Consider the following 14,815-nt stretch of genomic DNA (forward strand, 5'->3'; position numbering starts at 1 on the left):
CAATGCCAATAGCTCTACCTTTAATGCTGCCGAGACCATTGCATTGTAAATGCTTGTCTTGTTTTTAATCCTTTTTGTTCCTTTTGTCTTGTGACTCGGTTCAACCGATTCACAAAATGGCTGCCAAGGGTCCGCAGAGCCTCCTCGTTCCTAGATATACAATTTGAAATTTCTTTACATTTCTCAGGAACTACTGAACTGATTTACACCATTTAACAAAAAGAACACTTTCTAAACCAAGAGCTACCTTTTTGCCAAATTTGGTGTAATTCCGCTCAGCAGTTCGGGCTGTAGCCTTGTCTAAAGTTTCCTATGAAAATTAACATGGAGAAAACGCGTTTTGGGACACACCTTATTACTCGGCCCTCGCTTGACGAATCGCCCCGAAACTTTAAACACAGGACCTGAAGTAAGCGGGCCATTAGTTTCTAAACTGTCGCGAAGATTTGTCTAACGGCGCCAAAGATATTGGCACATCAAAAAACGCTTTTGCTATGGAAACTAGGATATATATATACAACACTCCCCTCCATGCCCCCAGTAGTATGTACTGGCCTCTCTGTACACACATACGCCCCTCCCCTACACACATTTGTGAGCAGACATGAGTGGTTTGTGCTAACCTCTTCGTGTTTCTCTCTCTATCTCTCTATCTCTCTATCTCTCTATCTCTCTCTCTCTCTATCTCTCTCTCTCTCTCTATCTCTCTCTCTGTCCTCTCCTCTCTCTCTCTCTCTCTCTTCCCTCTCTCTCTTCCCTCTCTCTCTCTCTCTTCTCTCCAAGCCCCCTTTCTCCTGTTTTTAGGACTATACACCTGTTCTGCTATCTAGCGGCCCTGGTGACATTTACAAGCCAGAAGGCTGAGTAGTTTATAAAGGTCACCTAAATCATCGATGGCAATATGCGACCACTTAACACATTATTTGTTATGTATTTTGTATATTACTTTATTTATTATTTGATTTTACCACTCTTTAGCACATGAGCGTCATCCGTTTTATATTCATTGTGTGCATGAGACTGCAGACATATCTGTTAATGTTTTGAGATTTTTTTTTAACACCTTAACCGCGGCGGCGGCGGTTTTTCCGCCGCGGTGCGGTCGTTCTGAAGAGTGGGCGGGGCTGCGTCAGCAGCACTAGGGAGGTAGTGCTGCCGTCGGCCGACGGCAGCACGCAAGGGGTTAATTGAAGATAGTGTGCTAAGTATTATTATAAATAAAAGTTTAAATGCAAAGTGCATTGCAAGGAAATTAAATACATGCACTCTAAAATATGCTTTTATGTATTAGTACCTTAACACTATCTAGTAGGTTTAACAGGTCTTGCACCAAGAAATAAAATGAGGTGCACTATTGAACACGTTAGTTTTTGCTGACAGGGTTTTTAGTTTACAATGTTTATCAATGATTCCTCCCCAGCAAGTGAAAATAGGTACTTGCATCAAGACAGTGTCTGCAAGGGTGAACTTGTAATGCATGCTAACTAATCTTCTAACAGAAGCGCTTCCATTGTGAATGTGTTTTGTTTTATGCTAGCAGTCGAAGAAAAACAAATGCTGTCTGTCAACTAAAAACCTACACACTGAAAGAGATAAAAAACCTTATTTGCTTTTAATTAAAAAAACAGCAAAAGGAGTACTGCACATAGAAGGTGTAATTGTCGTTTCAACCGACCAGAGCTCTTGCTTAAGAAGCCAATTGGAACCCGTAATGCTAAAATGCATTCAGTTTTGAACTGTTCTTATACTCTTTTCTCAGTGCAAATCTATGTAGCATAAACGTGTGACATAAACTGTTGTTTCAACAAAACTATCTAATGAGCAGGAGACAGGATCTTCTTTCTGCGAGAATGTGAGAAGACCTTGAATCGAAAATAAAGATACCCCTGAATTGGTTATTTTCATAAAATTAATTTATTTTTGGAGGCTGAGTGCAGGAAATGTGCAGATATACTACATCTCAAATATAATGGCTTATAGGCCTATGGAAAGCATGAAACTTTGCATGGTAAGGTCGATGAACACTTGAGGTCAATATGAAAATTACATTCAAATTTCATTATGTAATATATTAGTGCCCACTGTGATGTATATGGGCAAGGAGGCGTTAATATATAAGGCAACAGGAATACATGGTTATGTTTAACCTTTTTGTATTTCTCTAAGGAAGCTAAGTAAATGAAATATATAGTATAATATATTTTCCTATTGCTGACCTTTATAGAACATATTCTGAATATGGTGAGTTGAGTGGATCAGGTGCAAGGCGGGACCTGTGATTCCTGTCAACGCTATTTCATCCTTTAAATAAGATGCCATAGTCCACCTGTTCATTCACTGCAGATAAGCATGATGTCTTTGTCCATGGTGATGAGGGCGGTCCTCTCTGATGCCAACTACTGCGGTTTCTTCGATTTCTGTCATGGGTTCGAAACTTCAATGGCGGTTGTGGAGAATATTGTATTGTTTCATGTGTTCCTGCAGTTGTTTTGTAAGTTCCTTTTCAGTGCTTTTGTAGGAGTTTATTCAAAATCGGCCTCTCATACTCTTGGGACTCTGATCAAAGTGTTTCTTCAGAGATTCAGTTCTACAATTCGTAGAACTTGGTTCAGACATCCTCCCTCTGCCCCTTTGCTCGGTAGGCATTTATGAATGTGAGATTATTTTGAAGGCCTACAGAACAAAAATCCTCGCAATGAAAACCTGAGCTAAACCCCACGGGGTGTTGGTATCTCCTCGGCCTGCAAGGGTTGGAAGGTGCACAAGTAGGATTCCAAAGAAGGAAGGCAGATTCCGGGCAGGAGAAGTTTGTTTTATTATGTTCTCTGCAATTTTTTTTATACTTTTGGTTCTGATAAAAGATTAAATGTTTTTTCAGTGTTGTGGGGTAGCAAAAGGTGTTTTTTCTCCTATCTTCTTGGTAAGTTAGCCTAAGGAACATGTTAAATATTTAATCTCAGTTGGTTGTCTTGTGGTTCGCATGGTACTTTTTTACCCTTTTTATTGATTTTTAATACATGTCTTGTACTTCTTCCTTTGACTTTTGTTTACATCAGTGTTCTAGTGTTGCCATATAGTTTCAAGGCTATACCATCCGCTTCAGGCCTGTAATGCTCTTTTTCTTTTTGAGGGCTGTTTTCCAGACTGTACAGCTTCTTTGTAATCCTCATGATGCCTTGCATATTTTAGTATTCTTTGCAGACTTTCATATGTGTCCTAAGATTTTCCAGTTTTAAAAACATTGAATTGTACTATCTAGGGACATGGGACCTATTATGTTTGAAAGCTGAAAGGTAGTCCGTGGTCAGATGAAGTTTAGAGTTGTACCACAAGCTTTGCTATTTCTTTATTTGAAACATGTGCTCAATTGGTTATCCTCCTGGTATGAGGAGGCCATCGGACACCTGATGGCAGCAGTAGCTGTCTTTGCTGAATAGTGGGTGGTTGGGAAAGGCTTTGTCAATTAGTGGTATGATGGTGGCCTCATAACACAGACACTTTAGTGGGGAAAGAGGAGAGATGCTGTCCTTGGAAATTCAACGAGGTCCTTTTGTTGCAGATAGCTGTTGATTAGTCACGGAATACTCATTTGGTGAATGGTAGGGATATGGGGTGGGCAAGCCTTTTGCCTCAGGTGTGGTTGTGATAGCTTGGTACAGAATGCTTATACTACTTTGTGCTTCTGTTGCGGGTGTTGCTGCCTCGAGTTGACCCTGCTGTGAGGAGCATCACTCTATGGGTATCTATCCTTTTCTGTATATATTGAGAGATACTTCTGATCAGTGAAAATCATTGTGAGCTAATAAAAGCCAAGCAATGTGCGTGTTGTTACCAGACACCCCACACCCAGTTTCATTGACTTTAAGCCTAATGTCCAATGATCCACATGCAATGGTTTGATAAAAATGCTTAGGATAGGGGCAATATGACAGGGCTGCCATGTGTAAATGAGAGCTGGTCTGTGGAGATGTAAGAACATGTGTGTATGAATAGGATATATGTGTATGGGTGACTGAGGGACTGTGCCATATATACTTGTGGCGAAGGGCATACCTTTCACCATATGTGATACCAATACATGAATACCACAAACCTAACTTTTGTTTTTGAATGAGAGAAATATACATTGGAAAAAACGTTCCATAATATGTAACATTTTTCTACACTTAAATTTCTCCCTCCTAAAAAGGCCAGTATGTTTCAGTTATAAATATTTATTATTTAATTATAAATATGGGGTGCCACTGGGAGCAAGATGCCTGCTTTGTATAAAGACAACGCTCTGAAATAGAAGAAAATTCAAATGAAGAGGTCAACTCTAATTTTAATGTTCTCCCATTTAAAAGCATTCAGAAACATTTTTGGTCCCACCCTTCATTATTGAGTTGACATCATCTTTTATTTAAGACTTAAATACATCAGCCTTCCAGTTCTTCATGTCTGTGTCCCACCCTAGGTGATAAAGCAGTCAGCACTGATCATTAGCAGGCTCTGCTGTCTGCAGCTGAAAAAGACTGCCTAAAATAAACACAAGCTTCCTTAACTTTAAAAGGGAAAATTCAACACAAAGATTAAAATAAACTAAAGGGATCCGGCCTCATTTTAAAAATGAACTCAAGACTGTGAGCTACTTTGGTGTCAGTGAGCTGACAATAGATACTGATTGACTGGTTGTAGATGCTATAGATAAAGGCTGATTCTGGTGAACTACCTGAGAAGGATACCGGAAAGAAGAAACCACCCTCACAGGTTCTGGAAGACAGACTGAGAACACACATCCTTTGTCTTCTATTACTGTAATAAAGCGGAATCTGTTGACCCACGTGTTGCTCCATGTCCAAGTTCTCTTCAGTCTAGATGGGAGTGGTCTACAGAGCGCTACTGCGAGACCATGGCTGGTATCTGCCAGACAGCAGGCTCCCCAGAGGTGAGGAGGACATCACCTGGATTCTGACCTGGAAGTAGAATTGTTCCTCGTCCAGGAACACTTAGAGATGCCAGCTCTGAGGAGAGGAGTGGACTTCTGTTGTGGGCAGGGACTCCGGTGCTTTGGATTCTTCTAAAAGAGACTCGTGAATGTGTGACTGGCGTGCCCTGTGCGCTGAGTTGGTCACTGTCCTCGTACTAGAAGATTTGTGTAATCACTAAAGTGTACCTGAACGAATCGCTCCATCAACCATACTGTCATGTATGTGGTACTTGCTCACAGTGTGCCTGGCAGCCAGCACCACTGAAAAGGAGCCACGAGTAAGCCTGTGGCAGCGCCCCAAGTATGCCCAAACGGACAGCTATTGTGGATAGCCCTGTGGCACTTGTAAATCATGTGCCCATGTGTCTACAATGTGTGAAAGGAGCTGCTGCCTCAAGGCACTTGCCAGAGTGTGCCAATACAGACTACAATGCATGGAAGGAGCGGCTGCCTCAAGGCACTTGCCCCTATGCCCCAGAGTGGCTGTGCATCACTGAGACGCTGAAAGAAGTACACATGATCAGAACTCAACTGTTGCAGAGCTTGGAAGCAGTGCAGCAGCTGTTCCCGGACCTGCGCAGGAAGCCGACTGCCTCAACAAGAGAGGGATGAAGCTCCTCAATGGACCTACTCACCTAGTCTCAAAAAGAGACTGACACACATATGGGCCCATCCTCTGGCAATAACTGAATGCCACAATGAGGACCTCTGCCTGAGGAAAGCTGGCTGCAGCATCCAGACACTGTTGCAGCCCACGTCTGCATCTAGTAGGAACACAGCTGCACCATGCACCTACAACAATGTACATAATTACCAGACTGCGGGAAAGCCAGAACTTGGGAGTGGGAGGCAAGTCGTAGCGCGAACCTTGAATGACGGTGAGATGAACATTGAGACAGAGGGCTGTTAATGCCTATCAGACGAGATATGAGGGTAACTGCACCTTGGCTAAAGCCCACACCAGAGTAGACTCATATCAAGGTTGGGAGGGCACCTTTAACTGGGGGCATGACCCGGAACCAGAGAGTCAGATAGATTACCTTATACGTTTGTGTAGTATTATGTGTTACTGTGTATTAAAGTACTTATTTATCTCTTTACAAAGATAAGCACTAAGCATAAAGCTGTTTTGTATCTGTTTAAACTTTCTTTAGTCTTCCGCACCTAACCTCCTTGAGAAGCCTGTGACTCCTCACCATTGCTGTCACTGAGACTCAAGTGCTCCTAGGGTTGTACTTAGACCAGTTTTCAGAGCCATATTTGGACAGATCCTGGGGCATCATACGCAAATGACCCCAGGCCCTACAACTGTGGCCCAGTAGTCCCTGCTTGCCCTATAGCCCTCCTAACATGGTCAATGGTTTCCTTATACAATAAAGGTTTCCAGTTCCTTACATAAAGAACTGATAGGTCCTCCTAGAGTGAGGGTCGAAGTGGGTTTCTTCAGAATGTTGATAGTTGTGCTGCAGATGATGCCTAGGGTTAGTTCCTATTACCAACACGTTTTGATGTATGTGTAGCTTAACGACTGTCGCACTTAAAATGAGAATTAGCTGTCCTACTAGTTTTGTTATTTACTACCCATCCACCGAGTGTTCCTGCCACAGTGTGGATACATAAGCTACTGCAGTCATTAGAGGCGTTCATTTTTCTCTAGAAGACATCTGTGTTTTCTTCCTCTAGAACCGTTGCTTAGAAAAGTTTATTTTTCCGGTGTCTGTTGTGAAAATGTGCGATAAACAAAGTTCACTGCCTATTGCTGTTTTCCTTGCATTGTGGAGCTGCATCCAGTTTGTTTTTGTCATGCTTGTTAATGAAAATGTTTTCCTCTTGCAGCCCCATCTGCTTTGATATGATCGAAGAAGCCTACATGACAAAGTGCGGGCATAGCTTCTGGTAAGTCTTGTCCAGATGCTCCTTTTGGATAGTAAACAAAGTACGTGCATGTTACTGTGTAGAACCACCTGAGTGTGGTGATGGTAATTGTTTTTGTATGAGAGGGCACAAAGTATCTCCCTCGCTCCTTATCACAGTTACCTAGCTTTTGAGCTCCTTATGCTGTGTGACAGTCAAGGTTCCCTTTTTTTTTTCCTCATTCGCCTCCAACCCCAGCTAACATGAAATCCATAGGCTGCCACTGCTACTCCTGAAGGAGAGGTAGGCCCCACCGTTCGATCTTGCCCCTCAGCACTACCAGCAACAGACCTACTTCATCCAGTTGCTACCCTCTCGTTGTTACAGGGGAGGGTGGTTGTACTCTCTTCAGGGCTGAACCCGGGCCGATGTCGCTGGTCGTCATAAACTTTGACACTGGCTTAGAGCTTCCTTGAGGCTTAATCATAGTGTTAGACGGGGACTCGGAGGGTCGGCCGAGGACAGGGGGAGAGGCCTCCGGTGAGGGCCGTCTCCAGCGATCGTACAGACAAGTAACTTCCCCCCCACAGATGGACACCACACAAGGATGAGGTCAACACTCTTTATATACGATTCTTGAAGCAAGGTTATCAATGGTACAGTGAGGTTGGGACACGAGGGTCCTCTCAATTCTAGTCTCTGAGGGGGAAAAGGTAGCGGGACAGTCTTGGTACCGATCTGGTACGGGGGTGGCAAGATGGGTAGCTCACAATCCTCGAGCTCGGAGTTCTGGAAGGTCGGGCCGTGGCATCGCCGGCAGGCTAGGATGATAAGTCTCGTTTGAGAAGGGCCGCGGCAGCGCCAGCAGGCAAGGCGATGGTTCACTCAAGGATGGGCCGCGGCAGCGCCAGCAGGTCCCGACGAGGGTGGAGGGTGTAGGTTGCAGAGGGCCGCGGCAGCGCCAGCAGGCAGGAACGATGGTTCACGAAGATGGGCTGCGGCAGCGCCAGCAGGTCCCGACGATGATGTAGGTTGCAGAGGGCCGCGGCAGCGCCAGCAGGCAGGAACGATGATTCACAAGGCAGGGCTGTGGCAGCGCCAGCAGTCCGTCAAGGATGAGTTCTTCAAGGTGTCTCTCGACTCCAGGATACAACTGCCTTCCTGCTCTGGAGCTGCCCCAGTTATAGGTCTGGCCTCCTTTGATGTCCGGACCCTCGCTCTTGGAGGTCGGGAGGTCCGGGATGAGGGAGTCCAGACACCCAGCAGGGGGGTGGAGCCAGCGCCCGGGGTGGCTGGGGGCGATCGGCACCTGGCGGGGGAGAGCCATCGACACTCCGTTCTCCCATTTTAGTTGCCAAGTGGTCTCTTCACCTCCTGGGTGGATGGTGGTGCCTCGATGTCGGGGCCTGGCCAGGCCCAGGGTTGGGGTCGAGCTGAGGCCACGCGGCCTCGTGGTGCAGTGTCCAAGATGGCGGCTGGGCCGGGGCAATGCTGCTGATGGTGGCCCGGGCCGGCCGATGTCGGGGTGTTCGGGAGCAGGCGTCCCGTTGGGGACGGGTTGCGGGTTGCTTCTGTGGGTTGCCGGGGTGGTTCTTCTGGTGACACCGGGAGAGCCGGTGTTCGGTCCTTATTATGCAGGGAGGGAGCGGCCCCTTCACGAGGCCTGTCCAACACATAGGATTAAAAAAAAAAAGGGACACAATCAAAATGCTGTCCAATTTCATAGTTTTTTCCAAATTATCTTTTTCTTTGAATTTTTCAACCGAATCAAATCCATTTTAGAGGTTTTATATAAAGAGGACAACCACTCCGTTCCCCTTTGTATTCTGATGGGGACTTGCGTTACCATTGAAACATCCCAAAACGTGTAAGTCACAGTGGTGCTTACTGTTGTACTTGTGGATTTCTAGAACAAAGAGTACTATATGTTTTACAGAGGCTTAGGTATTTTGGGTGAATGATGGACACAACACACGGTTTCCTTATTTACTAATAACTATTGCAGAGTGGCACTGCACCGGTGTGTGGACAACCACAGGGATCTACATGAGACACCGTTTCCTGCCAGTTTCTCTGTGACATAGGCGTTATTCTTTGACTGCCTCCTAGATTAATTGCACCACATCTCTTTACTTGAGCTCGTGCCACCCTAGTCTCCCTTCCTATATTTTGAAATGTTTTGTTTCTAAATTACCCTGGCTTTGACTCGTGAGTTACTTTATCGAGACTCCCACTTATTTTGGCTGATCTAGTCGTTCAGTGAGCTATTTGATCCTTGCGTATTTAATATTGTTTCTGACTGAAGCAGTAGCGGCTGGTGTTGTGGAAGAGTGAGGGAGAATGGGGTGGGGGTTTGGGGGCAGGGTGGAGCACATTTTAAAAAAAATACATGCGTGCAGCTGGCTGCGTTGCACTCTTCTGCTCCTCTTCTCGCAGGCACAGGCTCCCAGAGTGTACTGCAGCCAATCCTGACACTGCTCTCATGTCATGAGAGCAGCTTCAGGATTGGCTTGAGCGCTCTGAATTTGCACTTCCAGTGAGAGTGGGAGCCTTTGCTTTGCTGTCTGCAGCCCGGCAGCAAAGCTTGGTTTGGAGACATCTTCCGTGCGCTCACCGGTTTGGCCAGCCTGAGACGGCCGGCCAAACCGTAATGCGTACTGACAATAGTGCCCACCAGTCCTCTTGCAGCCTGTTATTCCTCATGACCCCGCCCAACGAGGTGTCCGGAAATGAAAAAGAAAATGTGTTTGCTAGCATTTTATTTTTCCTTTCCTGACGTTTTGAGGAAGCTGGCATCGGGGGTGACGGTCCTCCGCCATAGCCGAGGAGCCGCTGCTGAATAGTAACCATGGTAAACATCTGAACTGGTTTATATTCAGAATATGGGGGATACAATTGTAATAGTGTCCCTTTGCTGTGATTGGGGCCCTCCTAGAGGTTTGAGAGCAGTGAGAGATGTTGCCATGCATAGATTGCTTCTGTAATCTACAAAGTCCATTTCTCTGTTGGTACACTTTCCATGCCTTGTAAGCTTGCACTGCTTCATGTTCCTCTTGCTGTTTAAAGTATATTAACTGTTATTTTTTTCGATTGCAGTTACAAGTGCATTCATCAGAGTCTGGAGGACAATAATCGATGCCCCAAATGTAACTATGTAATCGATAACATTGATCATCTGTACCCTAATTTCTTAGGTGAGTTTTTGTAGCTTGTATGTTGCTCTCTTGAAAAATGGTCGAGACATCTGCATTGCAAAGAGTTAATGGCCTAAGTATGTTTAATGTAGAAGGCATCTTGGCCCACCTTAACATCTGTCAACTAGGCGAAGGTTCTACATAGTCGTGTATCAGGCAGTGGGCTATGGTCAGACCAATATTTAAATTTCATGTTTGGGGATACATACCCAACCAAGATGGGGTTATTGTCTACTTTGTTTCCTTGCCATGCTAAAACCTTGCTTGCAGAAAAGATATTTGACTCCTGTCCAAGAAAGAAGATGGTGCTCTGAAATTATACATTTGAAGGTGATTCTCATCCAGTTTTGACTGGCCTGTGGGGTAGTAACTCCACCTCCTAAAACCTTTCAGAATTGCTTTGGCTTGTCATAGTTGACCAAGAACTGATCATGGTTTCTGTTCCTCCAGTTCCCCTCATACTGTCATTGCTTTCAGAAAATGCTTTATCATACGACAGTCGCAACGGGAGTCAATGAAAAAGGGCGGATAGTTCTATAAATAACACGTAAACACACTTTCTTATATTCAAGAGTTTATATCCCATGCTTAATATCTACATCAAATAACTTCCAATGTACATGCTGGTTTTCTTCATTGGTTCTTATGTATTTCACTTGTGCCATTTAATCACCTCTTGCACATGCACTACATGTTCACTTCGCACTCAAAAATCGTTAAAATTCTTTGATGCTATCATCAGTTCTTAGTACTATAAATAGTTAAGTAAAAACTTTTTTCTTGATATAAACTCTTGAATATAAGTGTGATTGTGCGTTATTTATAGAATTAATTTACTATTCTAAATTATCCCCCCTTTTTATTGACTCCCATTGAGACTTTGTCGTATGATATTGTACTTACCCAGGTCTCAACTAGGGTTATGGGTTTTTCTCCTGTTGTTTATTCAGAAAATGCTTGACAAGACTGGATTTCATATGAAGTGGACAGAAAACATATTGTGGGTGCTCTGTATCATTACTGTTCTTGATGGACTGCAGGGTTGCCTTGGAAACCTGATGGCAGAAGAAATGGACTCTGGGGCAAGTGTGGAAGGGATGTCCCCAGTCAGGGATAGGGCAGTGTTGAATAACTGTGTAATTGACATAAGCATCCTGTCGATTTTGTGAGTTTTCATTGAGATATATATATATATATATCTGTTAGTAGGTTGGGCGGTAAACCAAAATATGCTGATTAAAGGATGCATAACAGCATTTATTTGCAATTTTGAAATACACCTAAAATAGAAACTAACTGCTTCACTCCAGGTGCTTGTGATGGTCTCTTACGATTTGGTTATTGTTCATAGGCATGACCTGCTTGTTCATTAAGTAAAGATCTATAGCTAGTTGGGTCAAAGAATTGACAAAAACAGTTCTAGGTCCGTCCATAATAATTAACCACTAGTTGATGTCAATCAAATCATCAAAAATTGACAAAGATTTACACACACATCTCTAAGAAAGTATATTTCATTTCATTATTAAATCTGATTATTATTTTTGAATTCTCATTTTTTTCATTTTTTTATATGTATAAAAGTTTTTTATCTCAAAAGGTATACAAATGATACATAACAGGATTCACATAAATTGATTCATGCTATTCAATATAAACTTCCATCATTAATATATGATAGACGTCTCTACTTCTTTTTATTTTATTGCCCGCTCATCTACTTGATTGAGCGCATATACCACTGGCTATTTTTCAGTAGGTACACAGGGGATCAGGATAGGGTGCGCCTTTTAGGGGGCCCACACCTCCCGTCCACCTGTTTTTGGTCCTGAGGAATACCGGGCAATCGCCCATTTGGTAGAAACATGTTGACCAATTTGCACAGACACATATAGAGATACCTTGGTCGTAACTCACCTACCAGTATCTCGCCACCGATATTTTTAACATTGTTCAGTTGCTTTAAAATAAAAATTATGTTTTAAAACCAGGACAATTTTAAACATTTTTTTGCACTTAGTCACAACCCGCTCCACTGTAGCACAGGTGTTGAAGCACATCCTGGTGACGCTAGGTCACCAGGGTGGACCCCGATGATGAAGCATGTCACTACTAGGTTGGTGAGTGAGGGGTTTTAAACAAAAGGTTGAATTTTTCCTTTTTGCAAGAAAGTTCACCCTCCAGAGATTTTTTCAAACTCTCCGTTGGGGATACTCCTTTCTATGTTTCATTTATTTTTCCTCTTTTCCCAATGTAGTGTAACAGAAGGCAATAACAATAAAGCTGTAGGTTTCCTTCACTCAGACAGGAAATAACACGACTGTGGTCTGGGATTTTTTATTTAGACACTCATGCTTTTTTGTCCCTCACAGAATGAATCTTTTGATATTTGGAAGAAACCTTGATCTGTTCTGTGAGCATGGCTGCAGCAAGGTTGTCTCTTTCCACTTAAGAGATCCTTGCTTCCTTAGAGAAGAAACCAATCCTCTTCCCCTACTCCCATCCCCACCATCTCTAACGATGTTTTGAGTGAGAAGAAAAGTTTTGTTTTGTCTTTTAGCAAAGTCTAAAGGCTTCCAGTACAGCTTTAATCCAGGTATAATCAAGTACTCCTCAAATTGAGCAGATGGCCTTTGTGTTATTTTCCCAACTACATGCAGGGTTTTTAGGCAGAAAATATCAAGTTCTATTAAAGCCACAAAACATGGCCTTAGTATGATCCCGGACATGGTGCTTGGAGGGGCAAGATCTAGTCTATGGGTTCTGGGTTTATATTATCATCAAATGAACCTGATTGTCTTATTCTTAAAAAGGGAAAAGAGTTTCAATTACAATTTTGCTGAAACTCTTGAAGTTTAAAAATAGGCATTCATGGTTGACTACATCCACCAAACAGTTTGTCTAGAAGAACTTCAGGTTTTGAGGTTTTAGTAGGCATGCATACAATTGATGCAAAAAGTAACGGTGTTGAGAGGTTTTCGCAGAGAGGAAGTATTGAAGTTATTTTGCTAATATTCTCTAGTTCCCAAAAAAAGAGCTCACATTTTTATCTGAACATGGACCTCAGCTTCAAAAACAAACTTAATAACAAAAGTAATGTTAAAGATGTCCGTTCTAGAGCTAATCCATTACGCTCTCTGTATGATGATTAGATGATTTTAATAGTCTTTAAACACTCCTACCTAGGCGCACCTATACGGTATTGCAACAGGTGCTTTCTCATATTTCTTATGACATGAAAGCACTCTCAATATATTGCTCCCCATGTTGCTAAGGTCATCTAAGGGATTTTCCGCCCGCCTACTCACATGCTTGGAAGTCTGGTTCATAAAGTGACTGGACAAGACAGACTAACTTTGTTGCATAACTAATACAATACTGCACAGTCATGGTTTGTCTGAGATAAGAAACCATGTCTATGGGTGTGTCAGTTGGCTCTTAAAAAGGTTTCTGTCTTCTTGTTTTTTCCAGATGTCCCAAACAAAGTTATAAGGAAGTTATTGCAGTCTTTCTTCAAAATGAAACCAATCTGAGTGAAGCACTCCGACAAGGACACAATCTTACTGAAACAAATTGAGGTCCGCAAATAAGGGAAACTGTCATATAGTCCCCTCCAGCAAGAGCTGCTCCATGCTTTGTGGCCTCATAATAAAACAGGCCCTGGGTGTCTCCCTAATTAGAGGCGTTCACTTTGGTGACCATTCCATCAGTTGGAACTGGTCCAGCTACTTTAAGTTCCTGCATCTTCCTTAGATTGTAATTCGGAAAATGGCGAAAAGACCATCTTGATGGCTCAAAAGTCCAAGAGGATGGCATAGTATTTAGAACTGTTGAATTACACCTGCTTCTTTGCTGAAGTCTCCCTATCCCAACTTCCAGAGAGATTGCTCTTTGACTGCAAAGGTTATCAGATAGGGATCAACGTCCATATTCAATAAACTGAGCCTCATTATTTGGAGGCTGAGAAAAAACCCAAAGGTTTGGTATTAGACTCCATAAGGTCTTTTACTATATTATTATTATTATACGTATTTTGTACAGTGCATGACTATCTAGAAAAGGTTTAGCAGCGATAGGCTCAAATACGGAAAAAGGGTCAGACCAGAGTGCCATGTAAGGAATATCAAATTAAGAAAGTTTGCAGTAACTAAATTTTTTGTATCAGAGGATGGAGAAAATACTGGTTAATGGTTTCAGCCAAAAAATAGGTCTTGGCGATACAGGGCCAAATGATGTGTCTTCTTATATGCCTTTTTTGTTTGATTCCATTCTGCAACCTCTTTCACCAGAACGGGTTATAATATCTTGATACATACTTGGTGAATTTCTTGTAAGAGCGTCATCGGTCGGTTCCTTAAAAAGTTTGAAACTGACCCTGACAGCATTGACCGCTATTCCATCAAGTAGAGGAGCAGGAGAAGTAGGTTTTTGCGTTGGCAATCTATATAAACTTTTCTTATGAAACAAAGTTGTGTTTTGAGTCAGACTTTAATCTCTTCTTTAGGTGATGCCAAACATCTTCCTCTTTAATGTTTTGAAATCAGAAGGGAGGATGTATAGGAGAGCTCCAAAAGAACACTGAGAATTATTACACTTCTCTTGAACACGATTTTGTTATTATATTTTAGAAGCAGAAAAGGTCTGATCATTACTAGGTGGGGTTTGTTGTGAATTTCCTATGCTCAGAGCTGACACAGCAAAAAGTGTCTCCTAGAATTGGAGAATCCAAGGCAAAAGCAGTTTTGGCCACTGCAGCCCTCTTTGAGAGTTGACATATGTAAGTATTTGTTAAGCAGTT

At 42.9% G+C, this 14,815-nt stretch overlaps 1 protein-coding gene across 1 annotated transcript in view; it reads left to right on the forward strand.

Moving 5' to 3' along the window:
- The window catches only part of COP1 (COP1 E3 ubiquitin ligase), a 917,107-nt gene that overhangs the window by 203,251 nt on the left and 699,041 nt on the right, over window positions 1–14,815 (forward strand). Inside the window, exons 2-3 of the mRNA XM_086956597.1 lie at window positions 6,806–6,865; window positions 9,920–10,017. Of these exons, the coding sequence (XP_086812723.1) occupies window positions 6,806–6,865; window positions 9,920–10,017 (158 nt within the window). The remainder of the gene's footprint in view (window positions 1–6,805; window positions 6,866–9,919; window positions 10,018–14,815) is intronic.

This window comes from Lissotriton vulgaris, chromosome 1_1, assembly GCF_964263255.1.
Source record: "Lissotriton vulgaris chromosome 1_1, aLisVul1.2, whole genome shotgun sequence".
Classification (NCBI taxonomy): domain Eukaryota; kingdom Metazoa; phylum Chordata; class Amphibia; order Caudata; family Salamandridae; genus Lissotriton; species Lissotriton vulgaris.